This window comes from Microtus oregoni, unplaced genomic scaffold (assembly GCF_018167655.1).
Source record: "Microtus oregoni isolate MIOR12 unplaced genomic scaffold, Mior012 000046F_ref0000063, whole genome shotgun sequence".
NCBI classification, from domain to species: Eukaryota; Metazoa; Chordata; class Mammalia; order Rodentia; family Cricetidae; genus Microtus; species Microtus oregoni.
Genome location: NW_024543220.1, coordinates 13,172,200 through 13,194,071, shown reverse-complemented (window position 1 = coordinate 13,194,071; position 21,872 = coordinate 13,172,200). Strand labels below are relative to the sequence as shown.

The following is a 21,872-nucleotide window of genomic DNA, read 5'->3' as shown; positions in this document are numbered from 1 at the left end:
CCCAGTGACGTGGAGTGTGTGCAGGGTGTCAGAGCTCTCCCAGAGGGGCAGGGATACCTGCCAAGCTGGGGTCCAGAAGGCTACTTGCAGCAAGGGGCAGAGCCAGAGCTTGGCAAGGCAGGAGGACAGACGGGCAAGCCCTGGAAGAATGTGTGAGGGTGAAGGCTCCAAAGGCTGAGCCCAGAATGCGAGACTGCACCAGCCTTGCCCTGGTGAAGCATAGGTAAGCAGGAAATATCTAGCTGTGCCCGCGAGTCTAAGAACAGGGGCGGCGGAGCACATGGGGAACTGGGTTGTGGTTCTGCAGGGTTGGTGGGACAGGAGGACAAGGAGCTTTCAGCTACACAGAAGGAAGCTCTGGGGACCAGGATGAGTGAGAGGATGGGATGGCCGTGGGAATGAGCAAGAGCCTGCAGGGCTAGATGGGAGGACCAGCCACAGGAGAGCCCCAGACCTGAAGATGGGAGGGGTGGAGGTGGCTTTTCTCAAAGCTCCTGCAGGCCCTTGGGTAGGGTGAAGTAGGCAGCAATGCTGCCTCCTGCTGCCGATCCCTGCAGGTTCTGACCCTTCCGCTCACCTGGACTCTGAAGCGCTCTACTCGAGAGGCTGCCCCAGGGTCGTACGGGCTGTCGTGGCGCCTCCTGCTGGTGTCTGCCGAGGGCAGCAGCAGCTCTGCTGACCGCCCTGTGCAGGAGTCACTCTGGCTCAGTGGGGATGACGTCTGGGAGATTAAGTCCTGGCACTGTTGGGCAAGAAACAGGTGAAATTCCCAGCTGAAGGTGTCGGCTGTTCTGAGGCTACCTAGGGTGAGCCCAGAGCTGAGGGGTGGAGAGCAAGGAGGTGCACAAGTGGCCAGGAGCTGTGGACAGAGGTGACTAGGCCTTGCCTGGTCCTTGGTTAGTGGCCATCTCGGCACCTTGGGATACAGACAAGAGGTGCCACCCTTGCAAAGGACAGAAGCCACTCTCCTGTGTGTGAGTCCAGCAAGAGAGGGCAGGGACTGCTGTCCGCTATCCTGAGTCATGTAACCAGGACGAAGACACAGAGTCATAGACCGTCTCCCTCCTTGAACTCACTCTTAGCTGGGAAAATCTCGGGGGCTTCTGGGGTGGCTCCTCATAGGGCCTTTCCGCAAGCGAGGCGATGATGCGTTTACGGTGGCCCAGCAGGTGAACCTTCAGGACCTGGTGGCGGAGCAGAGGGGTGGTGAGTGGAGCTGGGCTCCTCAGCTCCTCCTACCCTAGCCTCCCACGATGCACTCACATTGACAAGCTCCAGCTCCCAGAGGTTCTTCACAGTGTCGATGGAGCTGTAGCCGCTGGACAGGAAGGAATGGATGTAATCCTGCAGCCCCAGTGAGTCCAACCAGGAGGGCACCGAGGGGGGACTGACCCCATCATAGCCAAGAGCCTTCACCTGTGATGTGAGGAGGCAGAATGGCATCTGAGTCACAGAGCAAGAACCTGGAGACCAAGGGCTACCCCGAGACCCTCCCTTGGCACAGCCCATCACCACTCTGAGGTAGCAGCTGCTGGATAGAAGGAAGCGGGGCCAGTAGGTGAAGCAAGATGGAGGGAAGGGGTGACAGACTGCTTCTCCATGAGCTCTGGGAGGTCACAGGCTTGTAAGGGCAAGAATATAGTGTGTGCCAGTGAAGCAGTTACTTCCTGAACTCTGGGTTAGTAAAAGGATCCATGGGACACTGGCCACGGCACTAACAGTCAAGGGATGGAGGCTGTAGCCTCAGAGAAGCCAGGCTTCTCTGCTGCTGCTGCTGCCTCTCATGCCTGCTCCTCTCAGGCTTCTCTGGGGTCAAGATAGGCTAGCCTGGGCTCTAATGAGTCAAAAGAGACTCCAAAGAGGGCACCAGTAACAGGTCAAGACTATGGGCCTCAGTTCTGTGCCAAGAGGACCCTAGATCCTCTTGTCCAATCAGATAAGACACTTATTACCTCTGAAGCCCTGCAGGCTTTACAAGGAAGGAACGAAGACCCTGTGCCCTGCTGGGCTCTTATGGGGGCAGACATGGGACGGACAAGACCTGCATGCCCCAGAGCCAGGCTCCTTTCCGCTCAACCTAGGTCAGAGGCTCTCAACCTTCCTGATGTCTTTAATACAGTTGCTCATGTTGTGTTAACCCCAACCATAAAGTTACTTTGTTGCTACTTCATAGCTGTAATTTTGCTACTGTTGTGATACACAGGATATCTGATACACAGGCTGTCTGACAATGTGACCCCTGTGAAAGGGTCAGGGCCCACATGTTGAGAACCACTGGTCTAGGCATTCAAGAGGACAGCCCTGGCCTGGGAGCGTCACCTTAGGCAGGGAGCGTGCAGCCTGCAGCAGCTTCCGCCGGTGCTGTGGGTCGCTGATGCCAATCTCCCTCAGGTCTTGCTCTTCCATCACATTGGAGCCCTGAGACAGAGAAGAAGTTAGGTCCTTCCTATACTGGAGCCTGGCGTCCTGTGAGTCAGCCTGCCATGACCCCATGCCAGATTTTTCTGTTGCAGCTACTAAGTGAAGGCAAGAAGACGGCCAGACAGCGGCCAGCATAAGCTGAAGGCAAACCTGCTCAGACTGTCCATTCCCAGAGCGCATGGAACTACACTCACAACCCCTTTGCATCACCTCGGAGGGAAAGCTCTGCGTTCCCCACAGACATAGCTCTGTCGGCCAAAGCTGAGTGGACAAAGGCAGGCTGACAGCGCTCAGGGAGCCAGCCTTACAAGGGAGCCAGAGTCAGAACTATTCAAGCGGAGCCCCCTGCCGTAGGAGCGGGTCCAAGCTAAGCTGCACTCAGCATTCCCACTGACCTCCACTACAGAACAGACCAGTCAGCTGGGGAAGCTGCAGAGACAGCATGGCATCGCACTGAGTCTGACAGGGAAGTAGGGACAGCTGGCAGGCCACAGGCCTGCTTCCTAGGTGCTGCTTTTACACGGGCTACCCGACCTCACCACCACAATGATGATGAGAAAATGGAGACACCTGGCAATCAGAATTTTCCAGAATTTCTATATCTGGGGGCAGAGCTTAGATCTGAACCCAAGCAGTGAGACCCCACACCCGTAGCCCACGAGACTGTCCCATTGTAACAGACACACGGGGTTTTTTTTGGGGGGGGAGGGGGTGTTGAGACAGGGTTTCTGTGTAGCTTTGGAGCCTGTCCTGGAACTCACTCTGTAGACAAGGCTGGCCTCCAACTCAGAGATCCGCCTGCCTCTGCCTCCCGAGTGCTGGGATTAAAGCCGTGTGCCGCCACCGCCCGGCTTGTATTGTTTTCTGAGACAGGTTTCTCTCACTGTGTAGCTCTGCCTGCAACTAAGAGACACCCCTGCCTCTGCGCCTTGAGTGCTGGGATTAAAGGTGTGTGGCACCGCCGCCCCACTGACACCTCTCCTTAGTTCTTCTGATTACCCAGGCCAGGCCACTTATGCAGGCTGCCTTTCTCTGAAGCCAGTGGAGTCCCTGGGTGAGGGCATGCCCACTCCCAGTGCTGGAGGAAGAACGCCCTGTTCCAGGTCATTCAGAAATGGCACCACCAGAATCCCAAGTCACCGAGCTCTGCTAGGCCAGAGCTGCAGACAGCACCTATCGCTTACAGAGTGTGTACATTTAAGATCCTGGCAGATGTGTCGCATCAGCGCTGGGTGTCCCAGCGAGGCTGATGTCTTCTCACTCTGTTCAGGCATCCATCAGGGTCCCTGCTTCATGGTCTTCCTGCTCTGCACACAGCCTTCTGGGTTACAGGCGCTCTCTCTGTCCCTGCTTGGCTTGTGTGTGCTTTCCAGGGAGGAGACAGACCCTCTCTCCGAGAAGGCTAGTTTAGCTACCTCTCCTTGGCCACAGGACATACCTCCTTTCTACCACGCAGAGTCTGGGGCCAGCTTCTAGGTCACCCCGCTGTTTCTGCAGTTGCTCTGCTTCTCCCAGCGACCCTACAGGCTTCCTGTAAAGCCCTTCTTTTCCACACCTGAAAGGGCTCAGCTCCCGTGGCACGTGTTGAATGTCGGGCGTGGGAATCCCTTCTAGGGTTACTCTTTAAGCACTGGCATTTTCTGGTGTCTAGCGATGTCTTTGAGCCAGTTGTCTTCCCTTCCGGGCAGAGCGTCTGTAGAATTATGTCCTGTGGGTCTAGAATGGCTGCTTCCGGGCCTTTCTGAATTCCATCTAGAAAGGCAGGTATCCACTCCCATGGTGCACTTGGACATGTTAGGCAGCTTGGGGCAGTGCATGCAGACCATGGCCTGGTGGCCCCACCTCTGCCTCAGCACCTGTGTGTGGGACAAAGATCCTACAGAGGACACCACCAGCTTGAGAGCTCTGTAATAGACTTTGCTGTTTCGGGGCTGCAGAATGCACCCCCTGCAGCTGCTTAGGATTGCATCTAAGGTCTGCTGATAGGTAAGGCCACACACCCAGACTGTCCCTCTACCGACACGTGGTAAACCAACACGAACTTCCAGAAGCTTGGCCAACAGTCACTTCCATCATGCTCCTTCTGCCAGCTCTATGTGAATCAAACCCTAGTCCAGGGTCAGGAGCTGTAAGCTCTGAGGAAGACGAGGGAACAAATGAAGGAAGGGTACAATGGGAAATATGGCTCCCAGAGCAGTTCCTGCTGTGTCCCTAACTCTCCCTGGGACCTTGGCAGTGTCAGATGCCATGGGAAGGGGATGGTGTTTGCATGGATCGGGGGATCCTGCTGCCCCGACAGGCCCTCTCCTGACTCAGCTTGCACCTTCTTCCCTACGGTTTATCTCTCTAGAGTACTTACAAAGCTCAGCACAGCACAATGCCAAGTTGTTACTGCACTGTTCTGTGTCTATGTTGCTACATCACTCTTTTTTTTTATTGAGAAAAGGAAAAAAAAAATTTCCTCCTCCTCCCAGCCTCCCATTTCCCTCCCCCTCCTCCCACCCTTCTCCCCCTCCCCCCACTCCTCTCCCCCTCCCTCTCCAGCCCCTGACTGCTACATCACTCTTGACCAACGGCTGAGCCCACTGTTAAAGAGGGTTGACTGCATATTCTGTCTGCTGGACACTCACTTTCTTCTCTTATTACCTAAACAATACAGGGTAACAAATGGTGGTCTAGCAAATCCTGGGGAGAGAGGGCGCAGAAGGCCCTGCAACAGTAGGCAAGGGCTGGACAGCTAGAGAGCAGGGCAGCGAACCAGGTCTTAGACCAAGAATGAGGCTGTCACCAAAAGCAGCGCCAGTCACGATCTGTCCGTGCTCCCGACATCAGCTGACCCTAGTGAGGAGCCACGTAGCCATGCATGCCTTCACAGTGGGGTAAAAGACACATTTCAGAGACCAAGGCAGCCAGGCTGAGGCCAGGGGAGGGGCAGATGGCAAGGGGTTGCAGGGGTAAGTACATTGGGGAGTGTAGACCTCAATTTGAAAGACCTTATCCTCCCAGGTTTAAGGCTCCAGGGAAGCCCAGCTGAGGGGAGGGAGCTTCCCAGCTCCACACAGCAGGCAGCAAAGGCTGGATTCCACCACTTCCTTGAATCCAAAGGAGGGACATGGTAAGAGGCACAGTCCTGGGCTCTGCCAGACGCCACATAGGCAGCACCCCAGCAATCAGGTCCCAGACTAGAGGGTGACCTCTCTGATCTCCTTCCCTTCTGTGGATCTAAGGAGCAGCATCTGTGAAGGAACATTCCAGATAGGAGACGGGCAGGAGGGAAGCAATGACAGCTGCACTGCTTTCTGGTCTTTGGGCCAGGATCAGCTGCAGAATGCAAAGGAGACCCCAGAGCAGGTTACTCCATGGGAGGGGCGGAGAGGCTAGGATGCACTCAGCCCATCCATGTGCTGTGCTGTGTGTGGCTGGTTGTTCTCAGGACTGAGGATCTCGCTCACTAGAGAGCACTACCAGAAAGAGCAGAGCAGGGAGCCCCTCCTCTACCATCTGTCTCCGGTTTGTGTGCACTGAGTCCTGCCTTCTCCACATCAGGAAAGTGTTTTCCTCAGCAGGAAACTTATGCAGCTTTACTCCAGAACACTTGGAAAGTGAAGGATGCACAAAGCAATTGTGAAGGCCATTTGTCTATCTGTCCCCTATGGTAGGGGACACCATCATTTTTCTTTTCCTTTGTTTTTTGCCTCAAGATGGTATATTTTTCTCCGTGAGTTAATGTTTGTTGCCCTCCGTTCTGTTTTTGAGACAGGACCTCACTATGTTTCTGGGGTTGGCCTGAACTGTGTAGACCAGACCGACTGGAACTCACAGTAATGCATCTGTCTATGCCTTCAGAGTGATGGGGTTCAAAGCGTGTGCCACCACTGCCTGGCCTTAGACACCTTTGAACAGTGCACACCATCTTGCTGTCTCCTTGTGGAAAGAACTGTGGAGGTGCTGGGGTTTATCCAGGCAGGTTCTTGTTGTCTCTGTCCTTTTGATCTGGGAGAGGCAGAGGTGCTGGTTTTCTCCCCACTTCTGCAGCGTAGGTTTGCTGGGCCAGAGTCAGCCGAGAGTTGGTTGGTTTCAGTCTCTGCAGGCACTGGTAGGCAAAAGCAGCGCAATCCGTGCAGATGCCATTGCTGCCCGCTCTGCTCCAGAGGAGGGCATGCACCACCCTATGGCCCCTCAGCCTCCACGCAGTAACAGCCGCTCGCCAGCTAGGGTAATAATGGCACGCTCCCTTTGGAGCTTATGCGAATGCATGGGACCATGAAGGACACTGGTAAACAACATCTCACAGGTAGGATGAACAGGGAGGAGGAGGAAGAGGAGCACCCTGTCCAGAGTCGCTGGAAAGGATCTAGAGAATACAGTCTTCACTTAAGCTCTCTAGAGAATACATTGTCTTCACTTAAGCTCATTGAACCAAGCAGAGCTGTGAGTTTTCTCCTGAGCTTTCCCTGGCTACTTCATGGTGACCACAACCTGGCCTTCCCATGCAGGTGTTATGAGCATGTGCCACCACAGGTCAGGCTGCAGAGCACAGAGAAGACAGATTCTCCTCATTTCCCTTATCAGCCTTTTGGAGGGTGAGTGGGTGGAACTTGGATCAAGGGACCATCAGTACCTGGGGCACCTGAGTTTAGCTCTCACATGGCAAGGCTGATGTAGCCCAAAAAGGACATAGGCTTTTCTGAGAACGCGCCTGTCTACGCCTCATCTCTACCAACCTTCTGCTTTGGGCTCCATGTCAATACAGAGAAAATTGTAGCCCAGCAGTTGGCTCACAAAGTGCTGTGCAGAGACTCGGGGAGTGGGGAGGGCGAGAAGCTGGATGCTGTGCAGCATCTGGGCAGCTCTGCTCCAGTTGGCTGTGGTTCACAGACTAGCAACAAAGGTAAGGGGGGAGGCACAGAAAGAAGAGTGGCCATAGGGAGCACAGGGGCCAGGGCAGGAGACCCATGGGTCAAGCAGCGTGGCTTGAAGGGAACAGCCTGCTGAACAGGACGGCACCGTAGAGCCTGGGGATTTGGGTGACAGAGAAGGGGCTCCTGGTCAAGCGGTGCTGAGAGTCAAGACCAATAACCTCAAAACAGACAGGAACCCCATGGGAGCCTATCAGCACTGCAGCAGATCCCGTGGAGAAAGAAAGCAGTGGGGGCAGCTGGAGGCCTCTCAGGTGCAGCATAAGAAGCAACTTCCTTCCCATCCTGTCTGCTTCTAACCAACTTGGAGCCACATTCCCACCCTAACACTCCACACCGAATGTCCTGACACTTTCAACCACCTTCTGGAGGCCAAAGTGGACCTGGACGCAGGCCTTCTGCCTGGTGGGAGCCACAAGACAAAGACCCTTCAACACAGCGTTCAGAGACATCAAGGCACCTCACATGACTTTCAGGACTCCAGGGTCAGGTGCAGCTCACCCTCCGGCCTCATCAGGCCCAGCTCTCAAGCCAGCTTCCTGTCTCATCGCCAGCAGTCTCTAGCCCATCACTTGCTTTCCCCTTTAGACTCGGTAAGCACAGGTCCAAGTTTGGAACTAGTCTCTGCTGTAACCTCAGTGCTCTGGTCCTCCACTGTCCCACCTGTGGTCCTGGGTGACGCTGCTCTGGGTCCTGTGTGCAGCAGAAAGTGGCTGTTCTACAGCATCTAGAGCCTTCACTCAGGTCTTAGCACGAGGATGCTCCACCATGCTACTGCTTTCTGAACTTGATGTCTGCAGCAGGATCTGCCATTCCTTCACCCCCATTTACAGCAGAAGACAGAGGAAACCCATTATTCCCTCCAAAGGATGAGTCGCCCAGAGATTAGCACAGGTGTATCTTGGCAGTCCTTACACCGCCCATGCACAGAGCAGCACAGGTGTATCTTGGCAGTCCTTACACCGCCCGTGCACAGTGGGTCATGCATCCCTTTGTGCGCTCCCAACAGCCCCACATGGTCTCCCTCTCTCAGATATTCTTTGATCCTACGTCTTTTCACATCCATCACAACCCTCTGGCTTCAGAGCCACCATCACTTATGCCATCAGCACTTCTACGAGGCTGTCACTGTGGCTCAGCAAGCTTGAAGGCACAGGTGTGCCAGCATCAATGCCCTCCTTCTGAAATGACTGAATGTGTTTGCTCCTTACTCCTGAGAAAGCCCTTTTCCTGTGAACATGGTCTGTGGTGAAGATGAAAGGGCCATGAGGCAGTGTGGTGGCTGCTGGCTGGCAGGGCAGCCACACCCCCTTGCCAAACCCAGGTTTCCTGGTCCTAGCGTTGAGTCCCGCATCAGTCTCCATCAGCACAAGAGCTCAGGTAGCTCTCATGGCCTTGGCTTGACCCTTTCTGCCTACAGGCAAGGGTGTGGAAGAGGTTCAAGCCATAAAGTGCTAGCCCAAATTCATCATAATCACCATGGGAACAGTCAGGACTAAGAGCATGAGCCCAGACAACATAGAACCTGTAAAGCCACCATGAAGCTTTCAGTTGTCTAGAGGACATACGTCTTCTGTGTGGCCCCAAAGTGAAGCTGGGGGGGGGGGGGAGGGCAGACAGAAGGCATAAGGACTCAGTGTGAATGTGAGCATTATAGCAGCCAGAGCACTGGGTCCTCCGTCACTGAAGACATCAGGGCAGAGACGATCTGGCATGGTGAAAGCAGATGGGCCTGGAACACGCCTTAGCATGCACAGAGCTCCACCGTGCTCACGAGCACCCTGACAAACAAGTGTTCAGATGTTCCCAACACATCTGGATCTGGGGTTACTGGAGCTACTTTGCATTCAGTAGGAACATCTCCAGGGAATCTTAGAACCAGGTGAAACATTCACAGCCTACTGTGAACCAAACTGGATGGGGTACACCAGGACCACGTGCTTAGTGAGTGTTTCCGGGATGGGAACATGCCTCTGCTAAAACTTATTCTCAAGTTCACCTGGCAGTTAACATACAATTACCCAGGATGGGGTTTGCCACTCAGGCCCCTCCAGGTACCTGAAGCAACATACTAAACTCAGGTGTGCTCAGGCCACTGCTGGGTGGGCGCTCCTGTGGATGCTTCAGACCAAAGAGCTCTGCCCTGGAGGACCCAAGGTGTTGGCTACAGGGTGGAGGGTTTTTCTGGTACAGGCTCTGCACCTTATATGGGCATGTGGTCCAGGGTCCTGCTTCCCCAAAAAGTTATCTAGGCATTTTCTGGTTTGGTTCTAGGTAGGGTCAGGTAGCCCTGGGGTTGCTCAAGGCCTGGAGAAGTAACCCTTTCCAAATTTAGGAGCTGTGTCCCATAATCTGCAGGCTCAGCCCCTGAAGCACTGGGGAGGTCTGCAGATCTCAGCCACTCTTGTTTGACCTGCCAGCGGCACAGTGAAGGGAGGACTTAGAAGGAAAGATCACAAAACCCCACAGCCAGGGCCAGTCGTCCTTCCCACTGACAGACCCACCGTCTTTCTAGTTCATGGGCTTTCCCTAAAGAGTGTGGCGAGTCCGAAGCAAGAGTCCAGGAACCGTAACACACCCACACAGCTTAAATTTTACAAAGGGAAAAACAATTTTAAAAACTGCAGCTTTTAAAGTTTGAAAAAGAGCCCAACCTTGGCTCACTGCAGACTTGCACCCTCCAGGTCTTCCCTGGAAACCAAAGCAAGCCCCGCGAAGACATGAAACCCTGTGCTGACAGAGTAAACCCCACCACCCCGCTGGGGCTCTGTGCCCTCACATGAGGGCAGGACAAGTGCACGTAGTGACAGCTGTGCTGTGAGGGATGGTCTGCAGCCCCAGGACTAAATGGGAGGAACAGGGCAGTGGGTTTGCTCACTTACCAAGGTGTGCAGCTTCTAAATAGTTCTGCCACACCCAAAAACGAGAGAACGGACGGCACTGTCCAGAGAGTGGCTTCTTGCCTGGTAACTCCCAAGCACACATTTTCATTTTGCGAGTTACCAGCAGTGTGGCCCTGGCCAAACCACGTAACGGGAAACAGGTGAGGACAACAGCACACGCCATGGTGCTGGGAAGTCACAGAGCTCACATACATGAACTGCCGACATTGGCACACAGCCCACTGTAAGGACATCGGCTGTCATGGCTGCTGTGATGTCACAGCTCCTGGGCATGCCTTGGCTCAGGTACTGCCTTGAATGACCCACACTGGGCAAGGTTTCTAGGAGACAGACAACAGTGGGACCACTGACTCCTAAGCCCGGAGTCTAAGCTGAGTCCCCACTCCCCGGGGAGCGGAGAAGCCCCGGTTATTCCATTGACCCCTTGTATTCTGAGTGCAGACTGAACCTTGGAAAAGCAACCAAAGTGACATTCAGCCTTTCCCTGACAGCCTGAGGTCAGGCACATGTGGCCCTGGCCTCTGTCTCACTTGGCTGGGGAGACAGGGACCTTTGCTTCAGTGACAACAGCAAAGGTCTGAAAAATAAGAAAATTCCTGGCATCCACCTGAGATGGGACTTGGGTCCCCATGGGGTACCTGGCTGTCCTGTCCACCAAAGCTGTTGGGGACTGGCTCCACATGATGGCCAAGATACCCAAGCATCCAGTCTAAGAAGCAGGGATCCTTGGGAGAGTACTCCACCCGAATGGCATGGGACAGAGACAGTGGGGCCAGGAGTGTCTGCAAAGTTGGCATCAGGCACTCTGCTGACTTCCTAGCTCCAGCTGGCTCAGGTCAGGGAAGCAGCACCAGTCGTGGCCACTCACCAGGAAGCGGACATCATCAAAGCCATTCAGCAGCAACTTGTTCTCATACTGCTGCAGGCCGACTGACTCCAGCCACTCCCCGACGCTCTGCTCCAGCGTCCGAGAACCTGACGAGAGAGGAATCGGCAGACGCTTGAAAAGGGAAAACCCATTAAGGCGGTAGCAGCGGCACTCAGAGGAAGACAGATGGCACTGCCACATCATAGTCATTACCATAAAGCAGCCAGACTATGTACAAGAGAGCAGAGAGAGCAGGCACGCAGCTTCTGCTCTCTCCTCCGTGCAGGCAGGGCAGAGCTGCCTGGTACTGTACACAGGCCAACTCGGGCGGCTGCTGCCTACTCACACCCCACCGTGTGAGCTGTCCGGGACCAGGGCTGAGGCTGCACATGCACGATCTTGCCCTAGAGGTTGGGGGAGCCAACCCCCAGCGGTCTCTGGGTCAACTCCTAATCAGTGTCCACACAGAAGCATGGCAGAAAGTCTGTCCCCATAGGCATTAGAGGGGGACACTAGAGCTCCTAAGTGCCCACCAGCCTGGCCGTTCCTCTCCATGCAGCTTCTAGAGCTGCTGCAGGCTCTGGCGAGGGGCTAGTTCTGCGACCTTGCAGCATAAACCAGTCAGGCGCGAGCGAACGCGCGTCTTCATGCAGCTGAGGGGCACAGGCACACAGCGAGGGCTCCGGGAAGGAAGCAGTGGCGGCTGTTCACAGGGGCCCAGCACATGCAACACAAGCAGCAAACAACATGGCAGGGGGAGAGAAGGGACTTTTACTTGTTGTCCCCCAGCAGTCCCGGAATAAGCAAACCATGGCCCCAGCTCTTTGCGCTCCTAGCTCAGGACAGTCAGGGGGCAGTGTGGGAATCAGGCTCAGGTGTGGCTCTGCTGGGCCAATGGCATGGTCTTCTACCGGGCTGTGTGGCCAGCAAACTTGGTTGCCTCCGGGGCTGAGACGCTGAGTGAGAAGCTGCCTTCCTGGTCTGGGTTGGCTTCTGGGAGTGCGGTGTTGTTCATTCTCCCTGTCTTCAGTGGCGGTTCCCGTGACCCGCCTGCTTAGGGGAAAGCCGCCTGGCTGTTCAGTTCTTGGTCAAAGAAGACAAAACCCAAGCAGATAAAAGAAGGAGCCGGCAGCTCGTCTATTTACACTGCGCTGCTCTCTGGCCGTGTGGCACACACAGCTTTCTTCCTGGGGTCTCTGGTCTCACCATCTCCACAGACGCACAGGCAAGGGGAACAGTTATTCACTGTGCTCTACGGTCGGCACAGGACTGTGGCAGTGCAGGGAGGATGAGGGTTCAGTCCTTCCCAGCAGTCCTCAGATGTTCTGAGCTGGACACCTTCACATATCCCACCTTACTTCTTTGGTTCTTGCAATAAGAACGGGTAAAAGAAAGATAAAGAAGGGGAGAAAGAGAGAGCTTCAAGGCAGGAGAAAGAAGAAGCAGCTACAGAGACATCACCTCCCAGGGACTCTTCTCAACACGGTGAAAGTCATTCTGCCGTTACTGGCAGTCTCTGCCCTTCAAGGCAGGACAATGCCAATTTGCTTGTTTTAGGGACCCTGCTGACCAACTGTGGCAGCCGTCACTCTTCTCCTGTCCTCCGCAGAACAGATGGTGGGTGGTGACAGGGTAGTCTCTGGATGCAGGCTGTAGCAGTGTTCCAAAATGCCGAGTCTGGGGGCTCCTAGACTTGCCCTTGAATGGAAAGTCAGCTCCAGGAACCTACGCAGCAGGCTCTTGAATGCTCACGAGCTTGTATGGCCCCCACTGCTGATTCATTCCTGCTTGTAATCCCAGGGCTGGGCAGCTGTGGTCCAGGCTGCCGCTGGTGGATGTGCACGCTTAGAGCCGCAGCAGAGTGCTTTGTCTCAGGCTCCGGGGCTCCACACTGCTGGCTGCCGGCTGCCGGCTCCTCAGTCCTTGCTCACTCTCGTGTCTGGCCCTCCCCTTCCTCCCCTCCCACCCTTCCCCCTTCTATGCTCAGGAAAATACATCAGGGATCGGACATTGGAGCAGAAGCTGCTGCTGCTGCTGCTGCTGAGGGAGCCAGAGTGAGATGACAGGTTTCCTGGGAGCGATGCTGCGGTGCAGACGAAGGCACCTCAAGTTTGGGGGGCAGGAAACTCTTACAGGCACAGAATAATCATGCCTGTAACTTGGACTGGCAGTTTTGAGAACAACCAGGAGAGGGGACCAGGGGCAACACAACCCACAGTTAAGTTAACTTGTCCCTTTAGGGAACGTTGTCCTGTTCAGCAAAAAAACGGCAAAGCGAGGCTACTGCACCTGCTGCTCCTCAGATGAGGACGCAGGGGCCAGGCAAGGGAGCACACACCTAGAGTAGGACCCTCAGCAAGGGACAGCCAGGGAGGGGGAAAAGGTCACAGATAGACAGGAACCACACGGCACCGGCAGCATTGTGTCCAGAGGGACCAGGCCTTAGGAGGCTACACTCGGAGCTACTCAATAGTGAATGGGGAGTACAAACAGAAGGAAGCCAGGCTATCGTCTCTACAGGGCAGGCCTTTGTTAGTGTGATGGACTGCTGGTAGCTGGCAGAGGCATGAAGCAGTTGTAAGACATGTCTTTTGGGGATTTGGGTATCTAGCTTCAGTGTCATAGAAATGGGCATGGCTTCCATTCACTCAAGCGCTTACTATGCGGTAAGCGGCTAAGAGGTGCTGGAAGGAGCCTGGCACTCAGGTAGGATGAAATGAATGACTTGCCCTGGAGTCTGTATTTAGAACCAGGATTTGAACTCAGGGCAGTGCGGCTCCAGGATCCCAGACTCTGCCCAGCAAAGCCCATTTCCTTTCTCAAATGTGCATAGGACCCGTCCCGCCTCCATCAGGCCTCTTGGCAAGGCAAGGATGTCTAAGACCGGGAAGGGCCAGGAAGACTGCTGGGTCAGTGCTAAAGGAGGTGCAGGCACGGAACCCTGGAGAGGGGGCACACTCATCAGAAAGGGAGGCTGGGCCTCCTCCGAGATGGCCTAGTTCTGGGGTCTGAAGGAGGGCTCTGGGGCACTTTAGGGACCTCTCTTCTGAGAAAGAAACCTGGCATGATGGCCCATTTCACAAAAAGGAAAAGCAAGACAGACCTTACCCCAATGGCTTGGATGAACAGAGTGGCCTGTTCTGTGGGGATCTGGGTAACACGGGCAGAAGACTGAGAGATCCCGGAGACTCTGACAAGTGCTGGCAGGGAGCACACTCACCCAGCCCAGACTGCCAGAGTAGTAAACAAGGCATATGGGGCCATGTTTTCAGGACCAGCTGGTGCCAGGGCCACGTCAGGAAGTAACCCCAGTGTGGCCATTCTGATGAAGTCCGAAGCAATGAGCGACCGGACAGCCACATTACAACCCCTTTTCTTCACAGCCAGCCTCACGTTCAATCCATACACTTGCCCCCAGAATGCAGGGCCGTTTCTCCTTAAGGTCCAGAGCAGGGCGTGGCCCAGGCTGGCCCCTTTCTCCTACAGACGTCTGTTTTGGGTCAGAGAAGAAGCTGAGGCTGCCAGGGCCAGGGAGAGGCCTGTGTTTTTACAAGGTGGGGAGCAGTACAGTACCTGAGATCTTCTGCTGTTCCTGAGAAAAGTCAATTCCTTCTCCAATCGAGCTCATGATTTTCTCAATCTGAAACAGAAGGAGGAGAGTAGAAGAGGGGGTTAACTCGGGGTCAGCATTGCCAGCTCAAGGCCAGCCCCACCTAGCTACCCTCCCAGGGTCTAAGGCAGGATGGTGTGGACTGAGGATGAAGACGCGACCCCTTTCCTGGACTCGGAAGCCTCACTCTCCAGCCCAGTGGTCTGTACTAGTCACTGCTCGTCGGCAGAACTGGGGTTTCCCGAGGACACAGTGCCAACTTTGCTCTGTTATGCTCCAAGCACCTAGAGTCATGCTTGGCAGACCGTGAGCACGATGCAGATAAGAGGTGGCCATTACTGCTAGCCCTGAGGTGTGTGTGTGGGAGGGGGCTGTGTAGCCCTGGATGGCAGGCTAGATGAAGTTTTGCATGCACTGGGGGAAAACAGACATCAACACTGACCTTCCTCTGGACCACAGCAGAGACAGTGAGCCTCAAAGCAGCTAAATGGCCTCAGCACAGCCCCTGGTAGGGACCACCTGTCTCAGCACCTGGCTTTGCTTACTGGGGGCTGGAATCAAGCTGCCCCATCTGCGCCTCAGTCCAGTGTGTTCGGCCAGGGGTAGGTCTAGACAGCCAGACAAGGATCGCCTGTCCCCCTTTCTTGGGCTGCAGCGATAATGAGCTCATTCACAGCTTCTTCCAAAGCCATGAAAAGAGGGACCTTTTGTACCAAGGCTTGGATGCTCTTCCCCTAAGTGCAAGTAAGGAGCCTGGGTCTGACAATCAGAAAAACAACTCCCAGCTGGCCTCCAGCTGGCAGACAGGGCGTGCAACTGACACCCAGGGGAGCACAGACTAAGTGCCTTCTCTCTCCCTGAGGCCAGTCCAGCTCACATCCTCAGCTGGAGCTCAGTCAGAAAGCACAGGGACACAAGTGAAGTAAAGCAGCCTATGCGCAGACTGTGGCGGGGATGTGTGCTTGAGAGGCAGTTCCAGGGTGGGTCTGCACTGCCCCTGGAGTAAACAGCTGCCACATGTGTCCCTACATGATTTCAGGTGCTGACCCAGATAGTCAGGAAAAGACCATCAACCTCTAAAGTCTGGGATGTAAATACATAGAGACTGGATTAACTCTATACCATGCTCACAGGAGATGCGCAATGGAAATCAGCTTGTGCTCACTGTCCTCTGTTCCTATGAGGGTTCCAGCCTACTAAAGCCTAAACTTGAGGGTCAAATAAATATTTTTATTGTGTATGGGTGTTTTGCTTGCAATAATGTCTAAGCACCACATGTGTGCCTGATGCTTGTGGAGGCCAGCACAGGGCACAGCATGCCCTGGAACTGAAGTACAGATGGTTATGAGCCACCACATGGGTGCTGGGAATCAAATCCAAGGTCCTCTGCCAGCAGCAAGTGCCTTTAAACCCCGAACCATCTCTTCATCCCACTCAAAAAAAAAAAAAAATATATATATATATATATATTTTAAATTTTTGAGACAGGGTTTCTCCATCTAACAGTCCTGGCTGTCCTGGAACTCACTTTGTAGACCAGGCTAGCCTTGAATTCACAGATATGCACCTGCCTCTGCCTCCAAGTGCTGGGATTAAAGGCACGTGTGCCACCACTGCTTGGCCCCAAAAATATTTTGACTCGTGTTACTTTTGAGACAGGATCTTACTGTGTAACCATGGCTGGCTTAGAACTCACTACACAGTCCAGCCTTGCCTTGAATTCAGAGATCCTGGCTCTGCCCACCCAGCAAGTCACCATGCCTGGCCCTTGATGTGTACGTCAGAAACTACAAGACTATTCAGAGACCAGCATGCCTCCTGCTTGCCTTCCATTACCTTTCCTGTCCACCCTTTTAGATCACTTCCCAGACACGGGCAAACATACAGACAGCCCTGCTCTTGCACCCCGCAGACATATCTTGCTTTTCCCATTAACCAAGTTCTGGAGCTTTGTTCTCGAAATGAGCCACACTGACAGAGCAGCTCTCCAACTACGTGTCTAACAGTTGCTGGCACTGCCGGGGCTGCAATGAGCGGTTCCGCACATGTCTTGTGCACATTTACAAGCACGTGACTGGGGTCACTTCTGTGTGTGTGCTAAAAGTCACAGCTGAGTGGGAGGTGGGTCGGTGGTGAAGTGCTGTCTGCGAATGTGTGGCCCCGAGTAAGGATCCCACAGATTCGTGGATAATGACAGTAATAACGGATGTGGGAGCTGCACCTGTAAACTCAGCACCGACTAAGATGGCAGGTAGGGACAAGAGAGTCCCCAGCTCACTGGCTCGCTAGCCTGGAATGCAGTGTCTTAAGGAGGAAGGTGAAGTCGGCCTCTGACCTCCACAAATGCACCGTGATGAAGCATGGGAGTGCCTGCTGCACTTACATATGACACCTGCGTGTGCATGGAGGCAGAGCCAGCGGCAGGTCACAGAACCCCTGCTCCCATCCTCAGCAATTCTGCTGAAGGTCTTCCAGGAACGGAGCTCAACAATGCATGCTGTCAGCTCCTTTCCTCTGCAGGGCATCTATCTGTGACATTTGTCTTCCCTAGAGTTACAGCGTTTCTGTATGTAACTCCAGCACGGGGGCTCCTGGAGAGGCTCGCCTGGCCCAGCCTAGAAGACACCTCAGGGCCAGTTCTCAAAGCCTGGGTTACCTGATCTAATTATAGACACCTCACAGCCAGGCAAACAGCAGTTACTCAATAAATCCTGCTCCCTCGCCTTCCTTTTTCTTTCTAGAACATCTGTAGAAGAGCCAGGCGCTCAAGGAGGGAGACCACATGGGGGAGAACGACCTTCATTCCCGAGGTGGTGTCAGAGTGGGAAGATGGGGACATCTACGGTAGGGTCCCCAAGAGTGAAGTCAAGTGCATTTTTTCCCCGAGCACGGCACATGTGAGTGAGTGAACGAGTGAACGAGCAGGCACTTTCCATTACGATGGCCTAGCAATGAAAAGTCATTGTCCAAGTCACAGTCCGTACCATGGAGAGAGGGCAGCAGTGGGTGGTGGTCCCGTGTATTCTCCTATTCCTGAGATTTCCCAGAGGGCCATTTGACATGAGTGCTGCTTGACCCCAGAACCACCCACAGGTGTCTGGAGGTTGGCACAAGCCAGGGTTTCCGCACTGTTCTGTGCGCCTATGCCAGTGGACACAGCCCTGTGAGCTGCCACGCTGAAGGGTCCAGTGTGTGGAGGACCTGCAGGAACAGGCCAGTCTTCCGACAGCAACTGGAACCTACAGAGGTGACATGGGTGTCTGGGAAGGGTTCCAGGCAGCCTTAAGTAGGACTGTGGAGTCACAGGGGCTGGGCTTTGCTTTCCCTGCTTCCACGCACAGCCCAGAAGCAGAGGACCCGGCACCTGCAGCTCTGGTGAGCAAGGAGAGGCAAGGGGCAGGCGGACGCCACCCCACGCACGCGGGGTGGGTTAACTGAACAGGGAATGCTGAGGAAATGAGTGTTCCCAGAAGTCGGCTTTCAAGGGAGGGGGAGGTCTGCTGCTCACATGAGTGACTCTGGAGCAATGGCCGGTACTGCACTCCTCATGTGCTGCAACCAGAGAATGTCTACCCGTGTTAGTTAAGATAAGGCCCTGGAAGCGGTCACAGGGAAAATTCTTGTGTTAAAAAATGTTTTAAAGCCTGGCAGTGGTGCCACATGCCTTTAATCCCAGCACTCAGGAGGCAATGGCAGGTGGATCTCTAAGTTCGAGGCCAGCTTGGTCTACAGAGCTAGTTCTAAGACATCCAGGGCTACCCAGAGACACTCTGTCTCAACAAAGCAAAACCAAACAAAATGGAAATGACCCATTTCAGCAAATGTTCAGGATGCTTCTGTTCAGGTGGCTCCCCTGCCAGGGCTGTACAAAACACACTCCCAAATGGCTGGGAGCAAACACTGGCTATGCTGCTGACTTCTGCACAGAGCCCCCAGGACCCTGGATGCCTGCCTGCCTGCAGCTGCCCATGGGAGGGGGCCTGTCCAGCCACTGAGAGGAGACTGTGCTTTTCTAACAACCGCTGGAGTGGAAGGAAACCTCCTCAAGTTCTGACGAGTGTTGTGTGCGTGCCAGGAAGCGTGTGAGGTGCAGGCAGTCCCTGGGGCACCCTGGACGGTCAGTGCGCTCCTGCTCCTGGGCCCGTGGGAAATTTCCCTTTTGGGTGGAGGACAAGTTAAAGGCAACACTGTGTCCAGAGGTTCCATCTGGGACCAAGCCAATCAGACAACAGCCACCAGTCAGGTGTGTGCCTAGATGCTGAGGACTCTACGGGGAGGAGGAACTGCTTCCTCTTCCTATTCTAAGTGTAATTATTAAAGGCGGTGTTTCTGGAGAGCCCCAGAGTTGGCTACTGACATTGCCCAGCTCCTTCCTGCTGCCTGGGGAGCATTCCCACACACATTCCCTGGGAGTCGGAAAGAATATGCTAGTGTCCTCAGGTCTGTCCTACAGAGCTGGAGGTGCTCACCTCCCTCCTCCATCCCCCACTTATGAACTTCCCAGAAACCTGTCTGGCTCTCTTGTTTTTAACAGTTTTAATGGTATATCCCAGCGAAGCCAAGAACCATGGGGGGGGGGGAGGGTGCTGTCTCAGGGCCGCAGACCTCACCATGTGTCTTCTACAGAGCTGGTGTCTTGGTGATGCTCAGGCCCTGTGATGGCAGTGATCTCTACTGTTCAGAGCTCTCCCCAGGCTGGCAACTAAACATGGAACCGCGCTTACATAAATGGAGAACACAGGGAGGGTGACCTACACCGGCTGTGGCTTCTGGGTCTGTCTGGAGTTCCTTCCCTTATTTTTACAGCCTCCCAACTCTTCACCATCCCTGCCGAACCTCAGCCCATTGTAGAGCTCACTGTGGAGCCGGCAGAGCCTCACATCCAGGGAGGAATCCAAAGTGCCACGCCTTGGCAGATCCTTAACTGCCAGCAGCCTAGCCTGCTACTGGGCCTGAGAGGCACCAAGCAGTGTTTCTGGAGGAGTGAGGTGCTGAGGACCGGGCAACAGCCTTTCACCTGCCAGAGGCTCACCCCACCCCACCATGTGACCACTGATGCTGACAGGGACACGCCCAGACCAGGAGTCCCATGAGAATTCACGGTCCTCTGTGTTGCTCGACCGCCTCTCAGAGCAGATAGGCGCTCAGCCTTGAGTGGGCTTTGACTCAACATCTCAGAAAGGTCAGTACCAGCTGTCTACCAGAGCCTACCCGGGTCTACGGCAGCTTTCACCCTTCCAGACTGAGCTGCAAAAGGCAAAGGAAAGACAAAGATGGACTGAAGTAAATTATTTGTTCTGGTTTTCTAATCTTGTCCATGGCTTTTAGAAGAGGCCAGGATGGCGTGGAGAAGCGGGGGAGGGATGATACTCTGTGGTGGACATGGTAAAGAACAGCCAGGGGGTTCAGGGCTTCTTCTCCAGAGGGCCAGGCTGGCAGCTCTGGGTACAATGGACAACTTCTCCTCAGAGGGGACTGTTAGTCTCAGCTTAATCTGTCTCATCACAGGAGGTCACACAGATGGATGACATATTCATTGTGGTATCTCCTCACTCCAGTTTCTCAGCTCAATCTGTCTCATCACGGGAGGGCACACAGATGGATACCGTATTTATTGTGGTATCCCCTCACTCCAATGTCCCTTCCCTCGCTGCTTGCCTTCTCTTCCAGGCTAAGGGGTAAAAGAGCTGCTCCATTTCAAAAGTGCTTTGTCCTGTCTGTCAAAATGTCTGCCCTCTGTGATGGCCCCCAACATAGAGGGGCAGCCTGGTAGGGAGGAAAGCATGGATGCCCCGTCCCTCCAGCCTGTACCTTTGGACTGCAGATACTGGCTCTTGCAGCCTTGGAGCGCCTCCAATGGGTCCCTGCTCCACCCAGGGGCAGGGCCAGTGATCCTTAACTTGCTTGTCAGTCTGACTGGGCTTGGAATCATGTGAGACACACTTCTGGGTATGTCTGTGAGGGTGTTTTCATAGAGGCTAAAAAGAGAAGACACCCCACGGGCTGGGCTGAACTGATCAAGGAGGAAAGTGAGCTGGGCAGCAGTGCCCATCTGCCTCCGCCTCCTGACTCTGATGCAGTGTGACCTGCAGCCTCTACTGCCACCACCACACTCTCCCTGCCACGGTGGGCTGTACCCTCAGACCGTGACTGCTTTTGTCACAGTAATAGGTAAACAGAAAGGAAATATGTAGGTATGACAGGGCATGACAGAAGAAGCCACATGGAAACAAGCAACTGTTGCCACGGGGCCCCCTCCTGCCTGGACGGCCTGCTCTGAAGCAGTCTTTGACTCAAAGTTGCTGGAAACTGCTGAAAAGAGAAAAATTGGAAGACCTAGATTCCAATTAACTTTATTATTGCTTGCCACATAACTCTGGGTTATGTGCCAGGCTTTGGCTTTAAAAAGTGGGACAACTATCTAAAAGATTAATGAGACTTCGCATTTGGGTTCTGGTCCAGTTTATGCTTAGTGTTTGGCACATGTAGGAGGGACACAAGATAAGTCACACAGCCTAAGGTGGGGCACAGGTCCCGGATTGGCTGGGGATCCTGCTTCTGGTGTCACCTTCACTTTCCTGTCCTCTGTGTGCTGTGATGAAAAAGGCCTGTGAGAAGGGTGCAGCGCTGGGGGAAGGGCAGGAGGGAACATTCTGGGGTCACAGTCGTCTTCTGCATACTAACGGAATTTGGGGTTACACAAATGTGGTATCTGCCAAAGCTTAGGCAATGACGGCTATGATCTAAGCACGTCTTTGAGTATATATCACCCCACTTTCACGGTCCAGACTACAAACAATTATTGAACTCTAGTTAATGACAGTTTTCTTTCTTTCATTTCCTTTTGTTTTCTTTTGAAACAAGGTTTCTCTCTGTAGCCCTGGTTGTCCTGTAACTCTGTAGGCCTTGAACATTCTGATCCACCTGTCTCTGGCTCCTGAGTGATGGGACCAAGGTGTGTGCCATTATGTACTGCTAATGACACAACTTTTTAAAGTTTAGGGATGAAATGTACTAATGTTTGCAACTTACCCTGAGACACACCAAAAAAAAATAACATGGCTTACTAAATGGACAGAGGATGAAGGGCTAAGATGACAGAGGGATGAAGGGCTAAGATGCACAGGGCTGAGCAAAACGGCATTTACAGG

General features: G+C 54.1%; 1 protein-coding gene across 6 annotated transcripts in view; it reads right to left on the bottom strand.

The window, feature by feature from the left end:
- Nucleotides 1-21,872, bottom strand: part of Anks1a (ankyrin repeat and sterile alpha motif domain containing 1A) — a 159,939-nt gene that overhangs the window by 9,679 nt on the left and 128,388 nt on the right. For all 6 annotated transcript variants that reach the window (XM_041634895.1, XM_041634896.1, XM_041634890.1 and 3 more), the window contains 6 exons: nucleotides 14,685-14,751; nucleotides 11,112-11,218; nucleotides 2,320-2,418; nucleotides 1,264-1,416; nucleotides 1,077-1,184; nucleotides 578-742 (listed from right to left, as the gene is read on the bottom strand). In XM_041634895.1, the coding sequence (XP_041490829.1) occupies nucleotides 578-742; nucleotides 1,077-1,184; nucleotides 1,264-1,416; nucleotides 2,320-2,418; nucleotides 11,112-11,218; nucleotides 14,685-14,751 (699 nt within the window). The remainder of the gene's footprint in view (nucleotides 1-577; nucleotides 743-1,076; nucleotides 1,185-1,263; nucleotides 1,417-2,319; nucleotides 2,419-11,111; nucleotides 11,219-14,684; nucleotides 14,752-21,872) is intronic.